Source organism: Podarcis tiliguerta, assembly GCF_965153285.1.
Source record: "Podarcis tiliguerta genome assembly, chromosome: 9".
NCBI lineage: Eukaryota > Metazoa > Chordata > Lepidosauria > Squamata > Lacertidae > Podarcis > Podarcis tiliguerta.
In genome coordinates, this window is record NC_139542.1 from 59619227 (window position 1) to 59640036 (window position 20810).

At 42.6% G+C, this 20810-nt stretch overlaps 1 protein-coding gene across 7 annotated transcripts in view; it reads right to left on the bottom strand.

Annotated features, from left to right (window-relative positions):
* Positions 1–1917: 1917 nt before the first annotated feature.
* The window catches only part of TBC1D1 (TBC1 domain family member 1), an 81416-nt gene continuing 62523 nt past the window's right edge, over positions 1918–20810 (bottom strand). For 5 of the 7 annotated variants that reach the window (XM_083458029.1, XM_083458025.1, XM_083458027.1 and 2 more), the window contains 7 exons: positions 18516–18677; positions 15787–15945; positions 11657–11901; positions 10470–10629; positions 7527–7696; positions 5838–6008; positions 1918–4112 (listed from right to left, as the gene is read on the bottom strand). In XM_083458029.1, coding sequence (XP_083314155.1) covers positions 3909–4112; positions 5838–6008; positions 7527–7696; positions 10470–10629; positions 11657–11901; positions 15787–15945; positions 18516–18677 — 1271 coding nt within the window. In that variant the 3' untranslated portion in view covers positions 1918–3908. Of the gene's footprint in view, positions 4113–5837; positions 6009–7526; positions 7697–10469; positions 10630–11656; positions 11902–15786; positions 15946–18515; positions 18678–20810 lie in introns of those variants that run through there. The other 2 variants (XM_083458031.1, XM_083458030.1) reach the window with 2 other exon arrangements.

The following is a 20810-nucleotide window of genomic DNA, read 5'->3' on the forward strand; positions in this document are numbered from 1 at the left end:
ATACTGTTGCTCAGCTAAGCCCCCACCTGAAGCTCATTCTTTACACCGGCACCCAAACCTTTTCACTACTTCTCCTGGGAGGTTCTACCCCAAACACTCTCCCCATAATCTCTCCTACCTATTCTCACTCTCGCAACTTTCTTTAAAGGGAGCCATCTTCTGCCAACTCAGCAGTCCTCGCCAGGAGCTGCAGTTGATGTTCCTGAGCCCGTCCATCCATTCCTGTGCCTCCAATGTTTTGTCACCTACTGATATATAAAGCAAGCATATGCTTCATTAAATTCCACCCCATGGTGCACTTATATGCATCCCCCCCACCCCCAGTCCTATTGTCTTCATAAAACCGCACGGGTTGGCTGGTTTCCAGCTCTCTGGGGTTGCTTGTTCCTCATCTGGAGAGAAGGCGGCCATCAATTTCCTGTCAGGCTGATAAGATGCCCAGCACGCCCTGAATCACCAAGTTAGAAGCCTTTCATTCACACAGCATTATTCCTATTCATTCTTTGGTTGAAATCCCTGAATTTGGCCAGATTGTTTTAAACAACAAAAACTCGTACGATTTGCATCCTTAAATTTCAGGGTGTCAAAGGAAGGGATTTTACATATACAGAAGAATTTATTAACATAGTCTATACAATTTTGATCAAACTGCGGGAGGCAGTGGAGGACAGAAGTGCCTGGCGTGCTCTGGTCCATGGGGTCACGAAGAGTCGGACACAACTAAACGACTAAACAACAACAAGTCCATACAATTCTGTACAACCAAGGGGAAATCATAATATAGCTGCTGTATTATGAGATCAGATGGGAATTTAGCAGATTTGGAGATATTTCTGAAGGGAGAATACTGACCTGTGTGCTGAAACTGAAAGCTACTGCTTTCCAAAGTGGTCACCGACACACTTTATAGAGCAACCATGTTTGCTGCAGGTACATTTAAATCTCCCTAAGCACTGAAGTATGAATGAGGCACATATTGTTAAATTTCCACATACACACATCTGGTGGCCCATGGCTCTCCAATGCAGTCATGCCCGTTTTTTAAATAAAAGTGTGTTTGTCATTCAAACTTTGGACTGCTGCTGTGGAAAACACCAGTTTAGTCCTAGTACGGTAAAAAAGGCAAAGGACCCCTGGACAGTCAAAGTCCAGTCAAAGGCGACTATGGGGTGCGGCACTCATCTTGCTTCAGGCTGAGGGAGCCAGTGTTTGTCCACAGACAGCTTTCCGGGTCATGTGGCCAGCATGACTAAACCGCTTCTGGCGCAATGGGACACCGCGACGGAAGTCAGAGTGCACAGAAACGTCGTTTAGTCCTGGTAGTCTCTGTGGCAAAAATAATTGCAAAATGGTCATTGCTGTGTGGGGAAAAAATGGTTTCAGAAGACCTGGGTTCAGATTCTCTCTCTCGGGTGTATTGAAAGAATGCTAGGCAAATTAACATACAGCCATCCTCATGCAAAACTTTGGCAGTTCCCACCTTGAATTTGAAGTACAATTTAGCAGCTTAATTAGCAATATTTATCTTGCTTATGATGTCCCCAATTGTTTCAGTGCAAACCAGTGAACTCCCATCAGATCTGGAAAGTAAAAATGGCTGGACTGAAAATCCTTATAAGGGCTGGACACTCGCACATAGACACACACAGAAGAATAGGCTGTTGAGTGCTAACAGCAGTGATTGTCCCACAGCAAGCTGAGGAGGCCATACTGACTGGTTGAGAAGAAGTCATCTTGTTGGTGGCAATCTCTGTGGAGGAAGGCTCACCAATGTGCTTTCTGGACAGTCTCAGGAAGAGGTGCCATGGGCTTGTAGCCTTCTCCGCTGACTGGTTCTTCATATTTGTTATTTAATAATCCCATAGGACTACTGCAGGAGACCCAATACACTACATTTTTGAACATCACAATATGAAATTGGCTGGGTTAGTTAGTCTTTTTATTGCTCTTTTGTTTTAGTGTTAAAAAGCTTATATATCAGTTATTGCCTTTGTCCAAATACATCATTGCTGGGCACTCCTCTAAGAGTAAAAATAATAAAATTTCTGAAGAACCCACAATGAAACCATAATTTTAAAAGTAAAAATGTGAATGGAAAAGCGCTGACTCACAACATAATCAGTAAGAGTTTGTTTTTGTTTAAGGATGCAAAACTATGCAGTGAATTTGAGAGGTGGGAGAAATGAAGGAATGTGTTACCCTTTTCATACAACATAAACAATACTTTGTGCTTATCTAAATAACAACATAGAATAATTATATGCCAGTTAAACTATCATGGTTTCTTAAAGAATCCTGCAAATTTAGCTTGGTAAGGGTGTTGAAAAGTCTCTCTAGCACCCCTCACAAAATGCTGTCCAAAGGTTTCTTGCCAGAGGGAACGACTGTTAGATAGGTTTAAGTTTGATGTGAGATCCACATCCTATTGAAGTCAATTGATCTTAATGTTTCTGGATTTCACCTTATATCTAGACAGGAAATTCACTGTGCAATATAATAATTATTGTCAACCACTGCTGGCAGGAAGAAAAAAAAATTCTTAATGCATAATTTGTTTATCAATTGTATCATTACTAGTTAAAGTAAATGCCCATACATTTCAAGTCAACAAATTTATTTAAAAAGAAATGAATTTGTGTTATCAATTGAACTTTCTGTAATATGTGTTGAACTGCTTACTGATGAATAATGATACACTACCTGAAGTTGTAAGTTGAAGTGCTTTTAAAGGTCTTAAAAATGCTTTTGTTTATATGAAGAAAAAAGGATATATTTTTGTTGAGAGACTGTACTCCTACTTCAAATAAGCCAGCTGCTCTGTATAACACTGCTGTCCTGGAAGTAAATCCCATTGAACCTAGTGGGGTTTATTTCTGAGTGGACATGTGTAGGATTGCACTGTTAAGCGTGTCTTTCATAGAACCTACACCCTTGGAAGTACCACAATTTCAGAAGGTAATGTTTTGAAGAGCAAAATTTCATCAGAGTGGGTTGAGGGTCCAATTAACTTCTAAAATTAAAACTGGCAGTCATTAATATTTCCATTTGGCAACCAAAGGCTTGCAACATACAATAATTCAAAAATAAATAAAACAACACTTTAAGGCATGATCCGTCAAAATGACATGAAAGCTTCAGACCTGTCAAAACACACCTCAGAGAAGAAAAAAAGTAGTATCCTGAACTTCATCAGAGCATTAAACCATGCTATAATGTTGGATGTTAAAAATAAAAAAAACACTCCCCCCCTCCTCGGTAATTAAAAGATATCAGATTTGTAACAACAGATAACAATCTCAAAATGCATATGGTGAAATTTGACTTACTGGGTTCACTAAACTGATGTCTTAAGGCAGCAAAGGGGATTTAAAAACACAATGTGAATAAATGGAATTGACTCCAACTTCCGGCAGAGGGGTAAGTGCCACAAACTTACTAAGTCCAATTGTAGATGAATAATGTAGCCCCTCAAATTAGGGAGAAGGAATCGCTCCAGGAACTCCTAGCGCTGTAATTCTCCAGCACCTTTGCAGCACACAGTGTTTAAAAGTAGAGTTTTAAAAATGCTTAGTTTGTAAGCAACATGAAGCCCTTGGGTCGAGAAGCACTTGCTGCAGAGCAAACCTTTACAGTGGAGTGGAAATGTCAGTCAAAAGCAAAAGAACAAGGCAGCATAAAGGTCCTTCTGCTTGTTGCATATATGCTTAATTCAAAAGAACTGTAGATATGAACAAGCAAGACTTTCCTCCATTAGGAAAACATGCATCTCTTTTGTGCAAAGTCTTTGTTTCGCTCAAAGTTAAGGCGTGAACAATACAAAGGACACCTTTGAAAGACAGCGGCTTCAGAAAACGTTTCTTCCCTTCTTATCTGTGTTGAACTTGCCTCCTCCATTATGTCTGCAGCTGTCAGTTAGCAGAATCCATATGTTCTTGCCTGGTAAGCAGAGGCTTTCCACTGGGGCTTGCTGAATGTATGTGCATCTCCTTTACCGTTTCCAGCAGTGCTTTCCTCTCCAGTTCTAGGGTGAGAATTGTCTGCCTCAGCTTGCTTTCATTGTTGAGCAAAGCATCAACCATGGCCTCTAGGTTTTGGATCTTTCCATTTGCCATCTTAAGGGACAAACAAGAAACATATACAGATTGCTTGTGAGGAAAACAAGTAAGAACACGCAGACTGCTCCCTCAGCACACCTTTCTATTCCTCTTATGTGAAACCAGCTGAAATTCACATGTGCAGAACAATAAATACAGTAAAAGGTAAAGGTAAAGGGACCCCTGACCATTAGGTCCGGTTGTGACCTACTCTGGGGTTGCGGCACTCATCTCGCTTTATTGGCCAAGGGAGCCGGCGTACAGCTTCCGGGTCATATGGCCAGCATGACTAAGCTGCTTCAGGCAAACCAAAGCAGCGCACGGAAACACCTTTTACCTTCCCGCCGGAGTGGTACCTATTTATCTACTTGGGACTTTGATGTGCTTTCGAACTGCTAGGTTGGCAGGAGCAGGGACTGAGCAACAGGAGCTCACCCCGTCGTGGGGATTCGAGCCGCCGACCTTCCGATCGGTAAGTCCTAAGCTCTGTGGTTTAACCCACAGCGCCACCTGCATCCCATAAATACAGTACAGCAATCCAAATTACTGGCATACTTAACTTACAGCCAGTTTTGGAGTTTCATCTTTCTACACAAAATGAAATTGAGCCTATACTGGGACAATGCAGATGAAGCTTGTTTCCCTCATGGCTTTTTTTAGAGTTTATGAATAGAGTAGAATTGGACTGCATCTAGATAAAAAAAGAACACGGGACAAATGTGGACATCAATGTTTGGTGCAGGGAAGATTCCTGCCAACAATGTAACGACTAAACTTCTCCACAGCCACCACTGGGGGAAAAAGACCACTTTGCTACTTAATAATGAATTAAATTTTGTGTATGATATATTCTCCACATTCCTTCCAAATCTTGTTTACTTAAGCTCCAGCATGACTTAAGCCTACAACATAATACTGAGTAGAAAAACTGAAAGCCAATAAATCTACATCATGAATTGACTAATTCATGTGTAAATTTATTAACCAAGGCATTTTAATTAAGAATAGCATTGTTAATCCAGAGCTACATCTATCTAGCATGAGCCTCACTGATGCTGAGGTAAGGAAACATGAATCATGATTCAGACCAAACAAATAACACACACAAAAAAAAGCCTGCCAAAGACTGTGAAATTGGCTTTTCACCTCTTCAGTTTTAGCAAGCTTTGACCTGGGAAGCATGAACCTGGATGATTTCTATTCTTTCCATCTTTTTAGTTCCCAATTTTGATCCCAATGGGAAAAAAACCCATGCTCAAAACAAAACAAAACCTAAATAGGAAACAGTGTGTGTTTGTGTAGACCTTGGAGAGCAACAGTTGCACTATTTAAGCAATTTCTGTTGATGTCATATAGTGCATAACAGTTGCTGTGTTGGCTAAGCGGCTCTTAAATTTACTTCCTTCATCTCATCTTTTTTTCTGCTTAGCAATTGCCTGTATCCGCATGGTACAGATACCTAGTATTTAAAAGCATGATGTAGTTATACTCCTGTACAAGATATCCCAGTGAGAGAGAGATGACAAATCCACTAGGCATTTCAGAACTTTTATTTTTTTAAAGATAATCAAATCCCATAGCCATCTGATTTTCTACCAAGAGGGGTTCCAGAAACTAGATGGGCAAATGTTTTTCAAATACAAAAACTCACTGATTACTGATGCATCCAGCTGTAAATAAACGAGCGAAGTTATTAGCCACTGAGCTATATTTAATGTATATTGTATAATGTGCAATCAGTACCTGCAGCTCCTCAAGGAGGTCAAAGTTTTGTTTACGTAAATTGGTGTTGGCTTTTTCCAATTTATCCATCCTTTGATTGTCATTGAGAGAAGAATCTATCAATTCATCTTGAAGCACATGATATTCAACTTCATAAGCTTGCAGCTGTTTGGCAATATCCATCTCAAATACCTAGTACATATGTAAAATGGAAGAGTGCCTTGATTTTTTTAAAAAAGAAAACAACAACCAGAAAACCCACTGCATGCATATTCTGTTTAAGATCCCACTTGGCTCACTGTCTATAAGAAATTGGAGTGTCAGATAATCCAAACATTCTTCCCAAGCAAAATTTATTGCCTATCAGAGTTTCATTTTTGCTGCCTCTGAACCTTTTTCTTTTCTCTCTCTCCAGTAACATGGTGACCAGCTAAAAGTATTATCAACCACTTTAGTATCCTACAGAAGCATTTTTGTCATGAGAGAATGCCCTCATGATATGTCAGGTTATTTCACAGCTAGTTTCACAGTTAAGAGGATCGCATTATAGATCATGCTATTCATTCATTCATTCATTCATTCATTACACTTGTTCAAAAATGTTATGAGCCTATAAAGTCTTGTAAAAATTAAGGGAACATTGAAAACACAAAACACCCAACTGCCTAACAAATAAGTTAGCTCCAAAAGCTATCAGATGCATTTCAAGATTACAAAGGAAGTCAAGGCATCCAGTGGCTAAGATCCTATTGGTTTTTGAAAGTCAAGAAGGGCTCGTCTGAATAAAGAGCATTTAGAATATTAATTCACACCAGAGAGATAACCAACGGTATGCAAAACATAGTAAAACCACAGACAACAGTGCTCTACCAAGGGGCTAGATTATAGAGCGCATCTATTTGTATAGTTGTATGGATTAAATGGCTGAACTATGCACCTACAACATCTAGTTCACCAACTGCAACGTACTTAGATTGTAGAATGGTGCAATACAATGAAAGGAGGAGTCATTAAGAAATGAACTGGGGAAAGCCTTACTACAGATTTCTAGAAAGAATGGTAAAGGGGGCAAAAACTGGAATGCCAGACATGCAGGGATACCAAGGCCTTGGCGAGGAAGTGAAGCATCAAAGGGTTTGATGGAATTGGGCAGGCTGCAAAGTAGGACCTGGTGGGAGGTGAAGGGAGGGATGGACAGACTGTGGAGTTTAGAAGATGAAATGTCAGGGAAATGATGAGGATTGGTAGAATGGCTAGGAGTCTCAAGTAAATATTATTTGCCATTAATTACTTTCTCTCCCTCGCTTCCATTTTGCAGAGCATTAGCTTAATTTCTTGCTTTCAGGAAATACTGCATTATATTATGTGGAGAGGAAACTCAACCTTGATTCTTGTGCACAGGACATATTTTACTATTGCCAAACTTCCAAAGCATTTCCATTGTTCAAGTAAACTGTCCATGCTCGCTATGAAAACACAGGAAGAAATCTAGCTATATAATCCAGCTATGATATTACCCCCAAACAATTCTTGCTAGTCTCTACAAATATTTTTTAGTTTTCCGCAAGGAACATCTACATTCTCCAAGTGCATAAGCCAATTCAGTTGTGGGTGGGTGTGTTGAGTACAAATACATTTCTTGACTGGGGCATCAATAAATTACTAGTAATTTTGCAATTTACATCTTCCTGGTAATACCTAGCTTCATACCTGGTTTATGGTTTTTTCCATCTGTACCAAACCCAGATTTGGGAGAATACATTTAACGAAATCAACTATAGTTTCCAAGTTTTCATGTTGCAGAATTAAGGGCTTATGGCTTCCCAGCAAACTTAAAGCCACTTTAAATATAACTTCTGATCCTTGGAGAAACAGCATGTCTGGGGGGGAAAGAGTGGGTGGGGGGAGAAGGCAAAGAAGAAATTATAATGAAAAATTTAAGCAGCTTGGAATCCACCAAATGCTCAAGTACCAATTGTTCTGGTAATGGCAGCTATATTCCAGTTCTCCGATTTGAAGATTTCTAACAATATGTGACATACTGATAAAATAATGCATGTAGCAGTTCTATGTATCCTGCAGCAAAAGGCATATTTGAATGAAACAATAGAAGAAATGGACAGTTTTCTGTCTGACATATATCTTACATTGCTTTCCACTTACAGCATATGTGCATTCTACCGACAGCTGTTAGTTCCAGTCTAACCTTACAATCATTTGCCATCTATAATAAATGTTTGATGCTTATATGCTTTTCACTTAAATAGAGTCAGACAAAATTAATTTCCAGCAAGGCATCCAAATTTAAGAGAGCACACAGAAGGAAAAAACTAAAACTAAAATTAAAATACATGCTAGAGTTAGGGCAGATAATGCTGAAAGCATAGCCAAGCAAAACTAATTTTCGATTTAAGCCAAGAGCAGTGATTATGCAAGAAGCTGGGGGTGGGGGAGATAAGAGATCAGTTCAAGGTGACCTATGCTGTGTTAGTGTGGCAGACATACCAATTGTCTTGCTCCTGTATAAAACAGAAGCATTTTATAATCTTCCTCAAAGATCTTACCACAGAGAGGGGTCAGTCAGGCTCAGGCAAGGGAGACAGGCCCAAGACCTCTTCATAACGCTAGAGGTGAAGAAGGGGAGAGCTGATTCTCCACCACTCCCGATGCAAATATGGAACCCGTTACTTGTTTTAGCCAAAACATAATTCTGCTTCCAAGCTGAAGAGGGTCAGTGCAAGCACAATGCCTGGTCTCTGTGCTCTGTGGTGCTCTGACCCCCTGAGAGAAGCAAAGAAACCCTGCATGCTTCCATCAACTTTCCCTGGCTCTGAGCAGAGGAGGGACAGTAGAGGCAGGTGCAGAAGCCCACACACCTCCACTGTCCCTCACCCACTAAGAAGGATGGTGCAGGCATGGAGGGTTGCCTGCCATGTGGCTGGAGTTCTAGCTGCCTGGCAGAGAAATCCCACTGGCTTCTGCCGCCCCTTACAGTTTCACACTGAAGAAGAAAATCGGAGAAGCTTCTGCTTGTCCCGGACCTTGTGCTGCATCTCAAATATACATCAAGACCCTACCCCCCTGGAGGATATCCGCATGACAACAAATTTCTTGGTTGGCCACCAGGGCCGCACATAATTTGTCGATCCCTGTACAACACATCAGACATTTAAACAAAAGGCCAATTGTTTTAAGAACGTATCCAGGGCAAAGGTTTGCTGGATCTGGGTGGTGAGCCAGTAACGACATAATGTAGACATCCAAACAAATGTCAGCATGATTCAAAAATACAATCTGGAAACAGAGTTAACATTGTTTTTCTATTGCTGAGCAAATAAGAGAATACAATTTTTTTTTTGTATAGGACCCTCATATCTTACACAGGGGTGTTGAAAGTTCACAGAGGCAGAGAGAAAAAACAGAGGCGGGTTGAACACACAATGCAGCCCTCTACTCTACACAGCCAATTTTTTAACTTAGAACTTTCTTATCTGATATTTGGGTTCCCCAAAGACCTAGTCTAGCATAACAACTACAAGTGAGCTGCTAAACCAGGAGGGCCCTGATTCAAATATTTCTGTAAAAGAAAAGGGACGAATGCGTGCAATTCTCATCTAAAGTATCATAAAAATAATTCTTTGTTGTCTTTGGTGCAACAGAGTAAGTAACACGGCTATCCACTGCTGTTATTCATTATTTTAAAGAGAGAGAATGCTCTCCTTATACAAGGTTTTGTGAGCAACTTCCCAAGTATTGTTGCAAATCATTGCTTCCAGTGTAGCAAGCAACGTTTTGCTTTTTTGTTATATCTCCTCCTTAACTAGTGTTATGCTTTGTTCCACAAAGCCCTTTTACTTGTCTATATTTCATTACATATGCACAGTGCCTTTCAAGTGTATTTGCTTTTTTAACAAGTTGTCTGTGTTTCTCTGCAAGAAGGCAAATGAAACAGAAAAAATGCACAATAATTAAAAACAACCACTCTACATTTGGAAACATATAGGGTGGGATATATACAGATAGCATATGTTTTAGTTTATGTGCATTCAAGCAAGACATTGATAAGTAATGCCAAAGATCATATTTTTTTATTATGCATGACTGTGAAGAGGAATGTTGGATTATAATTTCAACATGTTATATTTGGAATGTCAACTTGATTCCATACTAAGGTATGACGCAATCAATAGGTTTAGGCAGAGATTAGGGCCTCCATCAAATTTTTGTCAACCATGGAACTTAGGTTAATAAGATGCAGCTCAGTCAAATCAGAATACTGTCCCAAATTACTAACAGCCTAAGCAAAATTCACAATGCTTTTGTGGGACTGTCCATAGAATATGACACATTTAAAAATGATTTTGTCCCATTTTAACCAATTGCCTATTTGTCAGAAAGTGTGGTTACTGTCATGAAATACCTATTCCTCTGTTTACAAACAAAGATAAAGCATTTGACATGGTGGAACGAAAGTATCTGCATTTGCTATGCTTTCTCTGTCTCCACATTCTTGTTCATACAATCTTAAGAAAACCAGTCATGTCCTATTAGGTGATTGGCTCATACTGTTAGAAAAAAAAACAACTTCCTGAATTTCAGACAAATAATATATTTAATGGATCCAAGTTATCCTTAACATTTATCGTGACTTACCAAACACTCTAGCCACAAACCCCAGGGGAAATTGAGAGGCAAACATGGTAAGAAACCAGGGGGCAGCATACAGACTAGGTCCAATTTCATGTGCTTCAAAATGATTGTAGAGATCTCTATGGTAATCATGAAGAAGTCGAGAAAGTTGATACATCTGGATCTGCACAGGCAAATAAAAATAAAGGTTGTTAAAACTAGACAAAATGTTTAAAGGACTTTTCCCTTGGACCTTTATGTGATGGTCCAAATGCACAATTATATGAATGTACCATATTTTTTGCTCCATAAGACGCACCTGATCATAAGACGCACCTAGTTTTCAGAGGAGGAAAACAACAAAAACAATATTCTGAACGAAACAGTGGATGTAAGATTTTTGTGGTTCATGCTGTGGCCACAGACATGATCTGTGATTTGACGGTGAATTTGGGGTGACCCAATGCAAAAATCCTGAGGATCCATGCTTTGTAACCATGTTTTTGCTTTGTTTCAACACCTACTTCCCTCTTTCAAAAAAAAGAGCATGATCTGCTTTTCGACCTGGGCAATTTGGCTTCAGGGACCACGCATTTGCTCCATAAGACGCACAGACATTTCCCCTGACTTTTTAGGAAGAAAAAAGTGTGTCTTATGGAGCGAAAAATACGGTAAGTCCTGGTGCATTCAGTTGAAATTGTGACCCTAAGTATACTTTCCAGGAAGCAAACTAAAATTTTCATATCCACAAATTAGCATTCACACACCTGAGAAAAATAAAAATAAAACTGAAGCTATTTTGTATTGGTCTTCTACATTGTATTCGAAAATGAAAACTATCCTTCTTCCCCCTTTTATGCCAGCTAAAACTACTGTGATTTGGTGATCTTCACAATCTTATTAAAAGATACTTTTGTTTTCTCTGAGGAAAACCTCATAAATCTATTTGCACAATAGCCACTGGCAGCCTATTGACCTGCTAACACACTCCAAAATTGTGCCCCAACTTCAGCAGATACACAGCTGACAATGTTCCCATTTGGCACCCTTCTCATTCAACCTTTCTGAATACACAGGTAATAAAAGTTCACAAGTGTTTCATGTATTGTGCTTTCTTTTTATGAACATTGGGTGGAAACGCAATATTTAATTCTTACGTCGCTGCATTTTTTAAAAAATTAAAATAAATAAATGCAAGCTGGAGCTCCAACCTGTAAAATTGTCATGTCAGGCCGATACTGCTTCCTCAGGCCCATGTCAAACATAAGGAACTTGAGCATCTTGAAAGCCTCTTCTTCACTCATATGAAGCAACAGCACACCGGCTACAAAGCTGAGGCCCTGGCAATAGCCAACTTCCGGATCCAAGAGGGAATAGGCCTTCAGGATATTGTAAAGTGACAGCTGCCCAGCTCCAAGCTGGGCTGAGAAATATGGATGCGTCGGAAAGGTGCGGCCTGTGAAAATTAAAAATTGGGGTTAGCAACACAAATATTAATAAAGCAAACATGCCATGTTTTCGTGTGAAGCAAACAATTTTGTTAGGCCGCTTGTCTGATAAACTATAAAGTCTAATTCAGCCTTTCTCAACCTGTGGGTCCCCTGATGTCGTTGAACTACAACTCCCATCACCCCTAGCTAGCAAGGCCAGAGCTCAGGGATTATGGGAGTTGTAGTCCAACAACATCTGGGGACCCACTGGTTGAGAACCACTGGCTAATTGCTTTGATACTATAGATCAGGCTTCCACAACCTCGGCCCTCCAGATGTTTTGAGACTACAATTCCCAGCATCCCTGACCACTGGTCCTGCTAGCAAGGGATCGTGGGAGTTGTAGGCAAAAAACATCTGGAGGGCTGAGGCTGAGGAAGCCTGCTATAGATTGAACGATTTAAATCCAATATAGACTTTGCACTCTATATGACAGGGGCTCTTCTGTGACTCCTATGAATATGTTGTGTGTTTCTCATTGCTGGCAATCTGCCCCTTAAAAGACTCCTGTACCTGTATTATCCCCCTCACTGCAAGCCTGCCAGTGTCAGCCTAATGTTGACTGCTCATGCCCATTACCTCACACCTAATTAAATAAAATACCTCAAATGTTTTTGAAATATTGATGGCAGGAACAGGATAAACACAAGGAGCATGAGAATTGGCATCATGGCACACTCAGTCTTTTAATTTAAAGGTGGTTAACATGAAAACCATTGAAGTTAGTCAAATTTTGAAGGGTTAATCCTCTGTAAGGGCTACCATGTTTTCAAATTTCACGTGAAAAAACAAAAATGTTATGTCCATTTTAATCTGAAAATATGTTAAACTTTAAAGTTGGCTATCATGAAAACCACTTGAGCTACCCATCTGAAACTTTTCAGGACTGATCCCCTCTGTAGGGACCACCATGACTGCAAATGTCATGCCCCTATGTGAAAAAACAAGCAAGTTAGAGCTGATTTGGGTTCACAATGCAAATGGTATTTCTGAAGATTTGCAATTTCCAGATTATGATCTGGCTGCTGGTCAGAATGGGCCTGAAACGGATCTGATCCAGATTTACAAATTGGGATCACAAATCAGATTGGGGGATCCATGTAGATGTTCCATGAGGATTGGGAAGAAAATGTTTGCTACTCTGAAAGAGAGCAAGAGAAACCACCAGTTTTTCTTTTCTTCCACGTTAAAATACACTCAAGGTAGGTTTATTCCTGCATCCCCCACATCCTTTCAAGTGAAGCTAAAGCAGTCTTTTGTAGCTTCGCACTTGTTAAATCTCACCCCACCCTTTAATTTCCGGAACATTGCATCTATGGGAGGTGTGCTGCCTTGCCAGATGCTATCAGGGCTCTCTTATTTCAAAAACAAAGACAAAGCCCGAAGCTAAGTCTTCCTGCAAACAGATTAGTGCTCTGCACACTGTATACTAGGAAGAGACTGTTTGAGTTCTGGGTCTGGCTGCTCACTGCCCAGGCTGGCAGGAAACAGAGTGTTTCTGCAGATGTAGCGTGCTTTGCTTCCCAACTGGAAGAGCAGCTTCTATTGCAGCAGCTACCTCCCTGCCCAAAGTAGGAGTTGTTCCAACACACGCTGAACAGTTCTATTCAATGTCTCCTGTTTGGCAGAAAGTCCTGCTCAACGGAGTCACTTTGAAAGCATGAGCTAACTAGGAAAGGGAATAGATATCCAAAATGGAAAAAGACATAATAATAATAAGAATGAACAAGAAGAGTACTTAATATTTCCCCCTTTCTTTCTTGTTACATGATAACTGATGACAGGAAAGGAATACACCTTTCCTTGGAAGGGTATGGATTAAGGCAGCAATCTGCTGTGTCTGATCTTAAAACTCACATGGAAGCTGGCTGAATTAACTGTGGTGAAAGGCATTTTGCACAGGCTCCTAAGCCACTCTTCCAGTACTATGCAACGCAAGGAGAAAATGTTCCCAAAACATTTCAAGCATAGGCTTTGTTTTCTCAGAAAGAGGCTTAAGGAACAAGCAAAAGTTTGTGTGACTCAGCTAAAAGATACAGCTTCAGCAGAAAGCAGGCACAATCCAATACAACATTCAAATGAAGGGATCTAAGCATTTAGCTTCAAATATTAGCAAATACTAATTATGTTTTTTATTCTAAAAAGCTGCTAAACTACCTCTGAATACAAACCAGCCAATATGTATATAATCTAATTTAAATGTATAGCTATAATAATAATACATGCTTTTTTAATTAAAAAAAAAACCCTTTTAACCACTGCTTATTGACAGTTCAACATGGCTTAACTTGAAATGCTCTAACACTCTGATACAATTTGATGTGATGTTGGATAATGAAAGATCCATACATTTTTAGTATTGTGTATATTTTGTTTAAAAATCCATTTTTTCCTAAATAAGAGACTACACTCAAAATGTGTTGGGAACATTTTCATTTTTGTAGTGAGACACTGGAAACTCATAGCAATGTGTTTCTGTGCCTTGCTAATCTTGGGCTGTTGCCATTTATATTCTGTGGGGGAAGGAGAAAAAGTCCCCACTAACGTGAAGTGTAGGAGGCACGGGAAGTCACAGAGGATGCAGTGAATTTTATCATTATATTCAGAAGTTGTTTCATTACACTGACATTTTATCTGTATTAGTTTATACAGAGTAAAATATGCAGGGGTTTTTTTTGTATTTGTGCAGGTCTAGACTTTATACACTGTGTCTTACTGCTTGAGTGGTCAGGAACTATTCTTCTGAGGTTTTGTCATCATTCACACAGTATTGGAACAAACAGTTGCGTAAGGAAGTTATTTAGAATTTTAGAACTTACTTAAGAGATTTTAAGTTATGTTATACAGGAAACAACCGATTTAAAGGTAAAGGGGACCCCTGACCTTTGGTCCAGTCGTGGCCGGCTCTAGGGTTGCGGTGCTCATCTCGCTTTACTGGCCAAGGGAGCCGGCGTACAGCTTCCGGGTCATGTGGCCAGCATGACTAAGCTGCTTCTGGCGAACCAGAGCAGTGCACAGAAACACCGTTTACCTCCCCCCCCCCACCGGAGCGGTACCTATTTATCTACTTGCACTTTGACGTGCTTTCGAACTACTAGGTTGGCAGGAGCAGGGACTGAGCAACGGGAGCTCACCCCGTCGCGGGGATTCGAACTGCCGACCTTCTGATCGGCAAGTCCTAGGCTCTGTTGTTTAACCCACAGCGCCACCCGCGTCCCAACAACCGATTTACACGAGTTCAATTGATGTGCGACTTTGGACACCGTGGTGACACGGAAGTGGCCAGATAAGGGGATTTGCTTATGTGCACTCCACCGTCACATGTGATGACCTGGAACACAACCCCTGGGGCAAATCATGGGTTGCCTTACATGCTTTTATAAGTGCTTCTTTGGGGACCAGTAGATTCGCTGGAGGGAAACTATATGCAGCAGACTTACTCCCAATGCCACTCAAACCCTTTTGAGTTTTTGAATCTTTAGAATCATAGAATTGTAGTTCTAGAACAGACACCAAGGGTATTCTAGTCCAACCCCATGTGGTGCAGGTATCATATATCTGTTTATGTTTTCAAGTTTCTCCTCTGCAGTCATGAGACCTAGGCCCACATTCCACTTTTTAATCTGCCAATTAACATCCCATTTTGAACATCCCATGTTGTGAAAATAGAATAAGTAGAAAACTTTTGAGCACCAGGCATTGTCTCCAACCTAGGGAGTTCATCAGTGCATATAGACTGCAACAGAACAATAGCTTTTAAATAAAATCATGACTTTAAAAGTGTACCTTCTCAGCAGAACACAAAATGCTAAGTATTATGTCAGGGTTATTATTCTTTTTTGTAGACTTACCTAGGTCAATAAGTATTGCATGCTGCTGAGAGGTTAGCTGCTTTAGGAGTTCTTTGTAAGGGGTATCCTTTGGTTGCTGTTTATTTGCAAACTGAGGCTTAAGCTGGTATTGTTCTGCTAAAAATTTCCAGATCTCACCCCGGTGATGGCGAGGAACTCCTTTCCAAAAGGCAATAGGAACCAAAAAAGGAAAAGGAAAAAGAAAATAATTAATTGGAGTGGGGGGGGGAACGACCCCACATACCGTATTTTTCGCACCATTGGACGCACTTTTTTACTCTTAAAAAGTAAGGGGAAATGTCTGTGCGTCCTATGGAGCGAATGTGTGGTCCCTGGAGCCAAATTGCCGGAGTGCGGCACACTCTTGGACTGGTCTTTGGTTGTGGTGGTGGAGCCGCGCTCCCCTGCCGGCAGCCTCGGCTTCCCCCTGCAGCCCCGGGAAGCTTTGGAGCAACGGGAGGGCTGTGCGCCCATCCCCCGCACTCCTGGGCTGCTGAATGGGGGGGGGGAGCCGCGCTCCCCTGCCGGCAGCCTCGGCTTCCCCCTGCAGCCCCGGGAAGCTTTGGAGGAACGGGAAGGCTGTGCGCCCATCCCCCGTGCTTCTGGGCTGCTGAATGGGGGCGGGGGGGGGGAGCCGCGCTCCCCTGCCGGCAGCCTCGGCTTCCCTCTGCAGCCCCGGGAAGCTTTGGAGCAACGGGAGGGCTGTGCGCCCATCCCCCGTGCTTCTGGGCTGTTGAATGGGGGAGGTGGGGAGAGCCTCACTCGTCTGCCGGCAGCCAGAACTTCCCTCTGCAGCCCTGGGAAGCTTTGGAGCAACGGGAGGGCTGTGCACCCATCCCCCGTGCTTCTGGTCTGTTGAATGGGGGAGGTGGGGAGAGCCTCACGCATCTGCCGGCAGCCTCGACTTCCCTCTGCAGCCCCGGGAAGCTTTGGAGCAACGGGAGGGCTGTGCGCCCATGCCCCACGCTCCAGGGCTGCTGAATGGGGTTGGGGGGGGTGCTGCTCTGCCAACAGCCTGCCCTTCCGCTCAAGGTTTGGAGCAGAGGGCAGGCTGTGCGCCCATGCCCCACACTCCTGGGCTGCTGAATGGGGGTGGGGTGCTGCTCTGCCAACAGCCTGCCCTTCCCCTCAAGGTTTGGAGCAGAGGGCAGGCTGTGCGCCCATGCCCCACACTCCTGGGCTGCTGAATGGGGGTGGGGTGCTGCTCTGCCAACAGCCTGCCCTTCCCCTCAAGGTTTGGAGCAGAGGGCAGGCTGTGCGCCCATGCCCCACACTCCAGGGCTGCTGAATGGGGGTGGGGTGCTGCTCTGCCAACAGCCTGCCCTTCCCCTCAAGGTTTGGAGCAGAGGGCAGGCTGTGCGCCCATGCCCCACACTCCTGGGCTGCTGAATGGGGGTGGGGTGCTGCTCTGCCAACAGCCTGCCCTTCCCCTCAAGGTTTGGAGCAGAGGGCAGGCTGTGCGCCCATGCCCCACACTCCAGGGCTGCTGAATGGGGGTGGGGTGCTGCTCTGCCAACAGCCTGCCCTTCCCCTCAAGGTTTGGAGCAGAGGGCAGGCTGTGCGCCCATGCCCCACACTCCAGGGCTGCTGAATGGGGGTGGGGTGCTGCTCCTCCAACAGCCTGCCCTTCCCCTCAAAGTTTGGAGCAGCTGGCAGGCTGTTCACTGAGAGAGGGGAGGAAGAGGATGGAGAGGAGGGGGACCACGAAGCTGGGTGAAGGGAGATGAGGTACCATAGGTTGCCGTGAGTGGAAAGTCATGGTAGAGGGCAAAGGAGAGGGAGCAGTGAAGGGGAGAAATTGTAGACATCACCTGAGGAGTTTGGGTGAAAGGGATGGAGAGGAGGAGGCTGGAAAAGGGGACTGTTCTGCTTGAAGGGGGGGGGAGAAAAAAGTGGGGAAAAGGAAAGCCTCCCAAGCCTACCACTGAGAAGCTCTGCTTGGCTGTTTCTTGACTGTAATTCAAGTAAAGGGAATGTTTGCGAGCAGCTGGCAGGCTGTTCGCTGAGAGAGGGGAGGAAGAGGATTGAGAGGAAAAAATGTGGCATTAGCAATGCTTTGGATGGATACGAAGATGGTATTTTACATGACGATAGCGAAGATAGTGATGTCAGTGACTGTGAGCAACTGAGCTTCATAAATTCTGACTTTAGCAGTGATGAGTTCTTGGGGTTCACAGAAGACTAGAAGAGTACTCAAACCTTAAAGTCTCTCTTCATTTGTTAATGACAGTGATGATGGTTCTTAATGCCATTGTCGACTGCTGTTCACTTTACATGGCTGTAATGTGATTCTGATATACTGGTTGTTTATTAAATACAGTAGTTTATACAACATTTGATTCAGAATATTTTTTCCTTGTTTTCCTCCTCTAAAAACTAGATGCGCCCTATGGTCGGGTGCGTCCAATGGAGCGAAAAATACGGTACTATCTATCACTGTACCAGTCATCTGTCTCAACTACAGTATCCAATAATTTGCACCTTAACTCACATAAATTATCTACTAAAGCCTACGTGTGGGCCAAATCGTCAAGAGCAGTACTAAACGCCAAGTGGTGGTGGTAGAGCTAAAGTTCAAGGCAGGGTAGGGATCTTGAGGTAGACAATCCCTCTTTTTTTTTTCAAATCACCAAGGACAAAGTAAGGTGAATATATTATTTAAATAGGTGTTCTGAGAGTTTACTTTCCAACAATGTGTGCGCATGTCTGCAATAATTCAGTACACTTACCTTTTCCAACAGCAGAATGTATTTTTTCCATGTCAAACTTCACCTTTGACCTTCCTGGCGTACTCAACATTTTTTCCCAGACCAACGTTACCTCTTTGAGGCATGGGGTGATTTCTTCATAATCAAGCTTCAGACGTTTGTTTAGCAGATTGTTTTCAGAAGCTAGACAAAAAAGATTAAAGAGGTACATGATAATGACATTCAGCATATGATAAATGGAGCTTTGACAGTTCACTGAAAATGTCAGCCTAATGAACCATGACACTCAAAAAAGGCAAGCGTGTTTCAGCAGCTGCAAAGGGGAAATAAGGTAATATAAGAATACGACAATGCTACTGATTCATATTCAATGTGCTGCTGCCCCATTATGGGCATTCTGAAAGGCTTGTCCTTACTAGCAGTTTACTGCATGAAGTTACTGAAAACATTCATCTTACCTGCACTGTTTACTGTTTACACATAGAAAATAGTACAGACTTGAGTCCAAGCTGAAAACTGTTGTGAGTCTAAAAATGCAGCTGACATGAGCCATACAGTCAGTGTTCCTACAGAAGCATCATGTGGGTAGGTGCTAAGTGGGGTCAGGATTAGATAAAAAAATAAGAAGGGGAAACTGAACTCCCTGCTTACTGACATCAGGTAGGTGCCTTCACTGTACTTTTTTCAGCACCTGCTAAAAACATTTTTGTTCAAGACAGTCTTTCCAGATGCACAGAAGTTGACGTGTGTTTTAATCTGCTTTCAGCTTAACTGTTGGTTGTAATTACATTTTCAATTTTTAAAAATACCTGTTTTCAACTTTAAAAAGGTAAAGGTAAAGGTACCCCTGCCCGTACGGGCCAGTCTTGACAGACTCTAGGGTTGTGCGCCCATCTCACTCAAGAGGCCGGGGGCCAGCGCTGTCCGGAGACACTTCCGGGTCACGTGGCCAGCGTGACAAAGCCGCATCTGGCGAGCCAGCGCAGCACACGGAACGCCGTTTACCTTCCCGCTGGTAAGCGGTCCCTATTTATCTACTTGCCCCCGGGGGTGCTTTCGAACTGCTAGGTTGGCAGGCGCTGGGACCGAGCAACGGGAGCACACCCCGCCGCGGGGATTCGAACCGCCAACCTTTCGATCGGCAAGCCCTAGGCGCTGAGGCTTTTACCCACAGCGCCACCCGCGTCCCATTTTCAACTTTTACTACCATGTTAATGTTTGTTTTATTTTCTGTAAACCACTTACTGTCAAGCGGTATATAAATAAATGAAATGTTGTTGAGCACTACCTTGGGCCAAAGGAGGAGGAGTCCCAACGTCTATTCTGGCTTGCCGTGCTAAGAGGGAGATAATTGCCTATCCTGAGGCTCTTTGCTGCCCAGCAAAGGGAAGGGAAGGCTTTGCTGTTACAAGATCTCCTGGATTAATTGCATTTTGAGGACAGAAAGTACAGTCAACTCACAACTTTACACAGCTGAAGGCTAGCCAGTTGAAATCGCACAAATTAAATGCATGGAGGGAAGACAGCTTACAAGCTCATTCTGCACTGGGTTTTCCCGGTGTGGAAAAGAGCTTTTAAGCTCCCAGACTTGCTTACCGAGTTCTGGGAGGTTCACATGAAGGCTCTGGGAAGCTCTCGTGAGATCTTGGATGGCCCCAAACGTCCTGCAAGAGCTTGCCAGAGTTCGCTAAGCATGCCTGAGAGCTTAAAAGCACTGGTAAGACCTTACTAGGCATCAGAAAACCCACACAGGAGACAAATCCTACAAATGTGTGGCCTGCGGGAGAATGTTTAGTGTGCAATTGCAGGTTGCTAGTCACCAGAGACTCTGCACCGGGGGGAATTGCTGAAACCAGGAAAAAGCCCATAGAAAAGGGCATTCTTGCGACTAGACAGTGAGCAGTCTTTTTGTGTGACAAGCAGGGTATATTTCTTCAAGGAGGAGTCCTCAGTAATCTGTGGTTTGCTTTGTTTCCTAGCAAAATTTTGTACGTTGAATCAAGATTTCTGGTGTCATAAAGATGACTTTAAAAAAAAAAAAAGCACTGGTAAGTGCTGCACTATGTTTTTTACATATCACTTTCTGGTTTTTAAAGGGTTGTTTTGACTATGCATGATTTCGGCTTTAAACACTATCCCCAGAAGGTAATCCATGCATAAGATGCAAATTGACTGTATTGCTCTTTTTCTGAAGATGAAAGGGTTAGGGTTAGGGACTACCATATGCCAGAAGAAACCCTAGAGAGAGAGAACTGGAACAGAGGGACCAAAGCAAAAGGAGATGGAAAAAAGACAAGTTAATGCACTGTGTTTCCT